Source organism: Sciurus vulgaris (genome assembly GCF_902686455.1).
Source record: "Sciurus vulgaris genome assembly, chromosome: 18".
Classification (NCBI taxonomy): Eukaryota; Metazoa; Chordata; class Mammalia; order Rodentia; family Sciuridae; genus Sciurus; species Sciurus vulgaris.
This window is the reverse complement of record NC_136479.1, coordinates 11,608,988-11,619,570: the sequence shown is the minus strand read 5'-3', so window position 1 is coordinate 11,619,570 and position 10,583 is coordinate 11,608,988. Positions and strand designations below refer to the sequence as shown.

Genomic DNA, 10,583 nt, shown 5'->3' with positions numbered 1-10,583 from the left:
TGCCGCGGAGAATCGGAGCCAGGGAGGAACCGCAGGGCCTCACGGGAAATGTAGTCCCAGCGCGGCAGCCTCCTCCGCAAGGGGCGCCGGGAAGTGGAGTCCTGAGAGCGTGGGAGTCGGGGGCGGGGCGGGGCGGAGGGGGCGGGGCGGGGCGGAGGGGGCGGGGCGAGTCCGCGGGGCGGGGCGGGGCGAGGGCAGCGGCGGAGTGGCCCTCGCCGGGGGGTGGCAGCCAGCGGGACCTGTGGGACGCTGCTGGTGCCCTCTGGCTTCCTTTCCCTGCTCCACCGCTCCCCAGGTGTGTGACCTTGTGCAAGCGGGGGTCCCTGCTGTGCTGCACCCAGGGATTTGCTGGGAAAATAGATCCCGAACTGTGCCGGCCCCCACGCCTAGAAACCGTGGGCAACACGTGGTGTTTGGAACCCTGGCGGAAACAGCGTTGCGGGGCGGTGCCTCCGCGCGGGGCTCTCTTCCAACACCTGGGAGCATTACTCAAACAGATCCAACCACACTAACAGGAGGTGACTTTCCGAAAGGTGTTGGGACGAGAGGAGCGCCTCACGCAGAGCAGGAACTTCGTTAGAACTCTCCAGCTGTGTTCTGCGTCCTCTTCCTTCATACACCTCCCTCAGTTTACATGCTCCCTCATCCAAGATCCCAGTACTTAGAGAAGTGACAGTAGGAGACAGTCCAGAGGTGTCTGCCCCATCCCCAGCTTACCAACTTCTCACCCAGAACCGTTTCTCCCTACTGGGCAAGCACTTCTCCATGAATTACCTGTATTTCTCATTTGCTTTTCAAAAACGTGGAGGTTAGCATCAACACCTATGACAGCATTAACTCGCCCTAAGTCATACAGTCATAAGTGGTTGAACTAAGGTTAAAGCTGGCTTTGAGTGATTCCAAAGCCAGTTCTATCACCATAATATAGCCCAAATAGTAGGACTTGTTGTAATGCAGGTGAAATTAAAGCCCAAGTGGAAAGATTTGGGCTAAAATGAAGATGTGAATCCAACGTAGCAAATACCAGCTGTGTAACTGAGCAAGATACTCTTTTGAACTGGTTTCCTCACCTGAAGAATAGAGATGATAAAGGGTTACCAGGCATGCAGTAAATAAAAAAGCCAGGCGTGGTTGCCCAGGCTTGTAATCCCAGGAGGCTGAGGCAGGAGGATTGCCAAGTTCAAAGCCAGCTTCAGCAATTTGGCAAGGCTCTAAACAACTTAATGAGACCCTGTCTCAAAATAAAACGTAAAAAAGGCTCTCCAGTCCTACATAAAGTACCTCTGGGTTCAATCTCTAGTTTAAAAAAAGCCCGGGGGGGGGGGGGGCAATAATTATTAGAATTGCGAAGTTTGGGGAAAGGGAAAATAGTGGGAAATGATACTTGTCAAACTGTCACATCATGTACACATACAAATACATAACAAACCCCACCATTATGTTTAAGCATAATGCACCAATTTAAAAACACCAGATAAAAATAATTTAAAACTTGGCAACCACTGATCAACAGATTTACAAAGTGTAGATAATGAAAGTGAGACATTTTGGGCCAGGAGCAGTAGCAGATGTATAATCTCAGCTAGTTGAGAGGCTGAGAGAGGAGGATTTCCAGTTCAAGGGCAGTGTAGGCAGTTTCAGACCCTGTCTTAAAAAACAATCGCTGGAAAATAGCTTAGAGGTAGAGCACTTGCCTGGCATATGTGACATCCTGCGTTCCATTGCCAAGAAAGGGCAAATGAGTCATTTTGAAATTGCAGAGAATACTCCGTGGGTTTTGCCTAATCTAATAGTTTTTCAAAGCTCCTGAGGTCAACCTAGGGACTATGAGGACTTAAGAACCACCATTATAAGCAGTGACTGGCAGAGGGAGCATTCTGGCCCATTTGGATCTTTTTAAGTTGGTACCACAAAAGTGACATGGAAGAAACGGAAGTCATCTTTGCCCTGAAAAGAACTTTCCACATAAGGAAAGGTCTTTTTTCATGAGGTAGCCACCAGTCCCATGATTAACTTTTACACTCATCGACCATAAAGCAGTTCTCCGTTATTCCCTTCCTGTTTTTAGGGACAGCATCTTGCTCCGTTGCCCAGGTTGATCTGGAACTCTTGAGTTCAAGTCATCCTCCGACCTCAGACACCCAAGTGCTGGGAAGCAGGCACTAGCCCCAGGCCTGGCTTCAGCTATTCCTACTTCACAGCTCGACAAAAAAGAAGCTTGGAGACGGGATTGGTAACTTGCTCAAGGCAAACAGCTGTTAGAAAGGGAAGTCAGGTCGACACCAGTGACACTTTAGAAGACACTAGTCCATTCACACCAGCTACATGTGACTTTTCAAAGTGTTTCCTTGGGCCTGTTCGAGCCTGTCAATCTTGGCTGTGCGTGCTCAAGAAGAGTCCTGATGCTTCAGAGGATGCACATGGGAGCCATCCTCACCGGGACATGCAATTTATTTCCAAACATTCCCAATCATAATGGCAATTATTCTTCTCTTTAACATGAGGTCTCACTGGATGCAGAACACATCTTTAATCCCAGCAGCTTGGGAGGCTGAGGGAGGAGGATTGCAAGCTCAATGCCAACTTCAGCAACTTAGCAAGGCCCTAAGCAACTTAGTGAGACCCTGTCTCAAAATTTAAAAATAACAGCTCAGTGGTTAAGTGCCCCTAGGTTCAATCCCAAGTATCAAAAATACGGGGCTGGGGAGATAGCTCAGTCGGTAGAGTGCTTGCCTTGCAAGCATGAAGCCCTGGGTTTGATCCCCAGTACCGCAAAAAAATAAAATAAATAAAATAAAATAGCTGAGGTCTCAGGAGCAGTTTTTCAGTGCAAAAAAAGATGCTTTAGGGCTGGGGTTGTGGCTCAGTGGTACAACACTTGCCTCACATGTGTGAGGCACTGGGTTTGACTCTCAGCACCACATATAAATAAATAAATAAAGGCCCATCAACAACTAAAAATTTTTTTGCTAACAAAAAAAAAAAGATGCTTTAACACACCAGTTAAAAACAATGTACAGACATCAAAACATATGTGAGAAGTCTTTTTATTAAGGTACCCTCCCCTTTATTAACATAAGAATGAAAGTTCCAGAATAACCATGTAATTGTTTTATTTTCACAATGGATTTTTTCTCAAACCCCTTTGATATTAAACAGACTTATTTGTAAATATATCCTACTAGATTATAACTACTTCCCAAACCACTAAGATCCCAATCCCCATAAATTTCTGTGATACAATTCCATTTCCTCATTTTATCCAGTATACAAAAATCTACCTTCTTGTCAGCAGTTTAAAAAAAGAGAACCTTAAGGTTCTCAAACAATTTTCCACCAAGTCACCAAAATAAAATCACCAATATCCAAAACTTTTTAAAGCAATAAAATCTTTCCTCTAAAAAGATATTTACAGACAGAAATTCAAACTCTACATTGCCATCAATGTAATTAATTATACAAGAGCATATAAAGCCCTAGGAAAAATGAAGTACTTCATTACAAAATATTTGTAATCAAGAAAATATTGCTTGCCTTTAAATAAATAGAAGTAGCAGAAAAATAAATATGCTTAAAGATGACCATTTTCACATACACCAAGAAATACACATGTAAGGAACGACGGGAAATACACTGGGCTTCAACACAAACCTGACGTGCTTGCACAGACCTGTCCAAGGTGGCGTCTTCAGATTCCCTCTCAGTGCTGACATAAAACTAGAAGTTTGCTAGGGCTTCCAGGCTGAACCCAGGCTGGGCGCAGCCGCAGTGGGTTCTGCAACAGGAGTAAGGGTGGTCTACTGTAGCTAGCAAACCACTCCAAAAACTGACTGAAAAAACCCTTTCCTGTTTGGATAAAAAAAAATTCTAAAATAACCAATTGATGCTGGTCACAAGTAGCTCAGTGTAGCTGCTGCAGAGGGGACGCTGAAAAGTCAAAGGGTACAATACCGTGTTGTGTCTCACAAGAGGCCAAGCCCACTTTCAATCAATGTGAATTGTATTTATCTAAACCTCCATTTTTCTCTCAAGTCCATTTCTGCACTGCACAGGTAAAACGTCTGATTCTGTTTTCCTAAATCCACTCCTAGCCTTCCTAGGTCTCTGAAGTCCCTGGAGATCTGCTGTGGTGGCAGCTCAACTCAACATTCCAACCCAGCTCTGGCATCACCCGCTTCCTCTCTCCATCTTCTCTGACCCCTCAAGTCCCAGGGTCAACACAATTATAGCACAAAGAGAACAGTGCGGCCACTGGAGTCCTGTGGCTGCAGTTCTGAGAAAAACTTAAAAGTTATTGGTTAAAAATAGGCCGATATAAAATTATACAACAATTTCATCAAAAAGCTGCAACACAAAAAATGTACATGTTACATTAACGAGCAGTCTCCACCGTTTATCACTGACCCCACTGTATAATATTGCACCATGATATTCTTTTCATTGCGAGGACAGCAAACAGAACCAGCCACCTCTGTTCAGACGCTGGAGGAAGTCTGGCATGAAAGCGCAATCCTGCAGCGTGTGCTCCAGCCCAGGGGGACCCCTCGCAACGAGGTTGGCCACAGAGGACACCATGGAAAGGCAGAGCGCCTCAATCACAAATCCTCGAGGTGACAGGGGACTGGCCTGGCATGTACAACACAGGGGGGGAGCCCACACTACTGGAAGGACTTCGGAAGTGGGCATCAAAGGAGCTCGGTGTGATCCCAATCACAGCATCATTCTGGGGTACTTCGCCTTTCAAAAAATCATCGTCTTCATCTTCCACCATCTCCTGTGTAAAAAGCATACTATCAGTAAGATCACAAGTGGTGCTTTAAAAAGTTTTCAAGAGTTCCCTTCTTGCCAGGGTCGGTGGCATGCACCTGTGGTCTCAGCTACTTGGGTGACTGAGGCAGGAGGGCTTGAGCCAGGAGTCAGAGACCAGCCCGGGCAACATGGTAAGACCCCGTGTCAAACACGAAAGAAAGGGAGGGAGGGAGAGAGGAAACCGCTTTCTCAGGAATGTGCTTTCTGTAAGGATGAAGATAAATAATTGCAAAAGCTTCTGCTGATGCCCACATCCTTATTACAAACTACCCTCATAAGTGCTCGGCACACTTTTAATTATTTGTCTAAAGTTGATTTTGGGGCTGGAGAGATAGCTCAGTTGGTAGAGTGCCTGCCTCGCAAGCACAAGGCCCTGGGTTCAATCCCCAGCACCAAAAAAAAAAAAAAAAAAAAAAAAGTTGATTTCCAAACAGATTTTAAGCTCAATGAGGACAGGTGAATAGGACATGCATTCTCGCTCAGTGTTACAGCCCATGCAGCTAACACAACGTGAATGAATGCCCCCCCAAAATGCAAACTATAACAAAAAATAAATAAATAAAATGAGCTTTCCAATGATCACATATAAAAAAGCAAACGGGCTGAGTTATAGCCCAGTGGTAGAGAGTGAGACCAGCATGCAGCAGGCCCTGGGTTCAATCCCCAGCACCAAAAAAAAAAAAAAAAGTTGATTTCCAAACAGATTTTAAGCTCAATGAGGACAGGTGAATAGGACATGCATTCTCGCTCAGTGTTACAGCCCATGCAGCTAACACAATGTGAATGAATGCCCCCCCAAAATGCAAACTATAACAAAAAATAAATAAATAAAATGAGCTTTCCAATGATCACATATAAAAAAGCAAACGGGCTGAGTTACAGCCCAGTGGTAGAGAGCGAGACCAGCATGCAGCAGGCCCTGGGTTCAATCCCCACACAACAAAAATAAAAAATAGTTTTACAAAGGAGGGAAACAGGCACATTAAAGAGGATTTTAATGTAAATAAAAGCCATCTTATTTGTGCTGGAAAGACAGTGACATTATTTTTTACTTGTTGGATTCCAGTGTTCTTGTTTGGCATTAATTAGCCCAGCTCCCCATAATGGTTACTGGTGGACATGCCCCGATCTGCATCTTAAGCCACATTCACAAAGGTTTACAAAATTCATGTCAACTTCAGACATCATTTCAAAATATAGCAATTCCAAATTTTTATTCAGTGGTAATAGTCAAGTGAGTGGTAAAGATTAACCACATCTCAAAGTTAGTGTATGAAGTATCTGGTTACCAAGATAACGTAAGAATGTAACCTGGGCCCGGAACTTTTATAAAGGCAGAATGAAAACAAACGTGGCACTTGTAAAGTGTAAACTGCTGTATACCATGTGACCATGACCATAACCACAAAGGAAATTCCCGGGAAGCGTGCTGTATCATAAGCTCACCTTTCTAATGGGTTTCTTAAGCTCCTGAAGCTCCTCAGCACTAATGTCTTCCCATATCTGATAAACAGGATCAATAAATTTCTTTGACCTGTTAATAAGGATCACACACCAAAGTCCAGTTAAATACTTTAGTAGAAGTCAAAAAATGTTCTGCTCTTTTCTCATAAGCTCTATTCCCTAAAACCACGAAGTAAAGATTATAGCTCAGATAATATTAAAACTTCATCCATGCACATGGAATTTTATACTTACCATTTCTCATATTTCAAGCAAAACTTTCTGAACCATACTGACAAGTTATACTATATTCAAATGAAAACTAAAATGTAATATTCTGAAACTCTTTTTTATATTCCTACAGTAACCTGCTGACAAATAAGTCTTGGAAAACCAACTAATCTGATTCCAGTCGAAAATAATTCCATGCTGCTAGTTAGGACTATTTAATAAGCAAAAATCTTGCTTCCTAATCCAAATATAAAGTGAAGGCTGGCTTGGGGTTTTCCAGAATGCCCCATCTAGACACATCACACAGCTTTTATCCTGTGCAGCAGTATGAGATGTGGTCTCTGGAGGAAGGAAGAAGTCAGCAGAAGGGATAAGCCAGAAAAGGCAGCCCCTCCGTTCCTGGCACCCCATCCAGAGCCCCTGTGTGTTTAAAACAACCAGTTTAAAAACAAAAGACCCTGGGCTTCGTGTCTCTGGGCCCCTACTAAGGTGAAGAGCTGCAGACCCTGCCATGCCTGTGACTCTCAAATGCTCCAGGCATCCTCCAGTTTGGGCCTGTGGAGCGTGTATGAGGTGACCCTGAGGCTCTAACAAATAAGTCTAGAAAACCAACCAAGTGGGCCACCCAATAATGAAGCAACTGTGAATCCCAACCTTGGGAAAAGCAGACATCTCTCACATTCAAATTCACCACTGCCAGTGTCGCAGTTTGAGAGGACCTACCTCTTCAGTACACAAGGATCGAAGGGAAAGAAGGTGTCGAGTGGGTTTGTGCAGGTCTGCACTGAGTCCCCTCCAGCTGTGCTTCTAATAACTGGTAGCATCTGGCGATTGTTCCTCTCAATGATGGTGTAGCAGAAGACGAGCTGGTATTTACTGCAAACACCAAAACCAACAGAGACCCTCGACATGCTAGAATTACTCTTGCATGGACACGACAAGTGTGACCATTAAAACGACCAGAGATGGAGAACAGAACAAGTGCAATAAAAAAATAAACAAAAAATAATTCAGGATACAGCTCTCGGGCCTATTATTGACACGTTTACAAGGAAAGAGACTGGTAAACATCACTTAGAGGGAGAAGCTGGGCTTATGATTCACAGGCAGACTAGGTTTGGCAAGCAGACGTGGGTCACAGGGTCAGGGTACATAACGAGATAGGCACCTTTACTTCTGTTGTTTTAAAAGAATCAGAACTGGGCCTGGTGGTATAGAACTAAGAGGTCTGTGGGTCCAGGGGCACACACCCGAGGCAGGAGGATCACCAAGTTCAAGGCTGGTCTGAGCAATTCAGGTAGACCCACGGCATCTGGGTGAGTCTATCTCAAATTTAAAAATAAAAAATATTGGACAGAGCTCAAAGGTAAAGAGCCCTCAGTTCAATCCCCAGCACCAAAAGGGGAAAAAAATTAGGGGCTTGTTAGATAGGATTCCAGGAGTTACTGAGGAGGAATAACAGCTGGCCAAGGAGCGGCGGCCATGGGACTGAGTCATGGCCTCAGAAACTGGAGGAAGTCATGGGCACGGTGAGGGCAGATAGAAGAACCCGTTAACAAACAACATGCCACACTGTCAGTTTTCCTGGAAGTGACCTCTATAGGACAGAATCTGAAAACCACCCTGCTGCTCCTCAGGGAGGGCTCGGCTCACAGCGGCCACCCTCCAATCCCCTTCGTGCCCACAGCGCTGGCTCAGAGGCCCTCCAGGTTCCAGGGGCCACTGCGGCTTTAAGCAGCACACCCCTAGTTCTGTTCCCTCAGCCATGGATCACCATCCACACCCGACTTGGGCAAGGTGAACTCCTGTCCCTCCTGGACCAGCCACCCCACTGTGTGGTGTATGACAAGGACTGTGAGCCCATACACCAAGACACTCGTGCAACAATGTTCCTATGTCCCTCCCAACATTGAAAAGCTAACAATTCCCGACAAGGACTTGGTAAGAAAAATCATCAGAACAGGGAGAGTGGTTCGAATCTCAGAGCCGTGGACCAGCACGCTGACTCCCAGGCACGGGCCTGGGCGCCACCCTGCTCTCAGCCTCGCATTCACTCACCCTGACCCTGGCTGCACGTGCCAACCCCAGACCTACAGCCTGACCAGCTGCACCATCAGCTGCAGCCCACTGCCCCCACCTCAAGAACATTCCAGAAACTGCTACCTCTGCTTTACTTCCTCAGTCTATATCCTTCCAGCTCTTCCTGCCTTCAGCAATGTGCAGAAACCTTTCACCCACTCAACACTACTGCTAACTGGGTTTTTTTGTTCCTTTTGCACACCCTTCACTGCCCTTCTTGTGTGTGGTGCCAGGGATGGAGCGCTCTGCCACTGAGCCACACTCCACAGCCACTACCACTTTTGCCACTTCAGTAGAGAGAAGAGACCCTGAACTAGATGCCCACCAGAGGAGGATTTAGGCTGAAGAATGGGGTCTGAGGATGAAAAGAGGAGAGTCTTACTGCTGAAGAGTATCCCAACCAGATGCCCAAGTCTGAATCACTTTCTCCCAGAAGCAGAATAACTTCGCGAGTGAGTGTTAACGAAGGAGCCAGGCTGCCTGCATTTATTTTCTTTCTTTCTTTTTGGTGCTAGGGATGAAACCCAGGGCCTCATGCATGTTAGGCTAGTACTCTGCCACTGAGCCACATGCCAGCCCCGCTCCACAGTCTAGCCACATGACTTTAGGCAAGGAATTTGCCCCATGCCCCCCCTCCACATTTACAAAGGGGGTGAGTGAGGCAGTCACAGGGTCACATGAGGACTAAAAGAGTCCTGTGTGAGGTGTGCAGACCTACGTCTGGCACGGGGGGCCCTGCGTATTAGCTGCATTACTAGGCCTGAGACAGCAGGTCCTTTTCTCACACAGCCTCCTCCTCTGGACACTGACCTTATGTTCAGTTTATTTTATTAGTATTCCAGCTGTCACTCTACTAGACATCTTCGGTTTGTACCTCTCAGCTTCCTGGTTACATCAATTTTTCAAAATGCCTATGCTTCTGTGGAGTTTATCTTTGAATAAAAAGCTGCAGCGCCTGCCAATGGCACCAAAGTAGGAAAACAATAGCTGCAGTGCCATTTCCCATAGGGGCCGGGCTGTTGTTTTTGCAAAGTTTTACTGTTAGTAATTCTCAAAAATACAATGGAATTTACAATACTAACAGGAACATAAATTTGGTTCACAAGCCTTGTGTCAATCTCAAACATTTATTGTTAAGTAATTTCATAAAAGAGAGTGTACAGAACTTACTTTGTGACCGCAGCAAAAAAGTTAACCACCGACGGCAGGCAAATCTTCAGAGGGTTTAGCTGACTCATTACTATACGTTCAAAATTGAGACTTTGAAGATACCTCAAACCTTTGATTAAAAAAAAAAGTTTTTAAGATACAAATATAACAGAAAAGTTCAAGATAACTTTAAAAGTACAAATCATCACACATTTTTAAAAAATGCAGGGCTGGGAGAACAGCTCAGTGGTAAAACATGGTGCTTCACATGTACAAGTCCCCTGGTTCGATCTCCAGCATCCAAGATAAAATAATTTCAATGTTATTTGCATAAATAAAAGTAAACGGCCCCACAATGTGTGGCTCAGAAGAACGTCACCAGGCTGACTACAACCATTTGTGACTGAGGCCACTTTTCTGAACAGCACAGTTTAGACACCTGTTCCTGGTAGACTGAGATGACAGGACAATCTGGAGTTCACACATGTGTAAGCTCAGCATGTGCCAAGTTAAAGGGAAGGAAAAGACCTTAGGATTTGATTGCAGTCATAATCATGTTAGGCAACAAACAAAACAGCAACCTCATTTTAAATTTCATGTCTTAAGTTATCAGTGAAGGTGAACCCCATTTTCAGTTTGCACCAGCTGCTTGCATTTCTTCTGTCTTGGAACTAGTGAGTATATAATAAGTGCTGGCCCATGCCCACAGTAACAGGAGCTAGGAGGTAGAGGTGGGAAGACCCTCAAGCCCAGGACCAACCTGGGAATACAGCAAGACCCCATCTCAAGAAAAACAAAAATTCTTTCTCCTACATTAGTGAAAATTCAGATTCCACATTTATTATTTAAGAAGCAAACAGACCAACTAGTGT

The 10,583-nt window shown here is 45.1% G+C and overlaps 1 protein-coding gene across 1 annotated transcript in view; it reads right to left on the bottom strand.

Moving 5' to 3' along the window:
* Positions 1–3,031: 3,031 nt before the first annotated feature.
* RRN3 (RRN3 homolog, RNA polymerase I transcription factor) overlaps positions 3,032–10,583 on the bottom strand; it is a 34,092-nt gene continuing 26,540 nt past the window's right edge. The window contains exons 15-18 of the mRNA XM_079120478.1: positions 9,733–9,841; positions 7,207–7,359; positions 6,256–6,343; positions 3,032–4,774 (exon numbers count right to left, since the gene is read on the bottom strand). Of these exons, the coding sequence (XP_078976604.1) occupies positions 4,592–4,774; positions 6,256–6,343; positions 7,207–7,359; positions 9,733–9,841 (533 nt within the window). The 3' untranslated portion in view covers positions 3,032–4,591. The remainder of the gene's footprint in view (positions 4,775–6,255; positions 6,344–7,206; positions 7,360–9,732; positions 9,842–10,583) is intronic.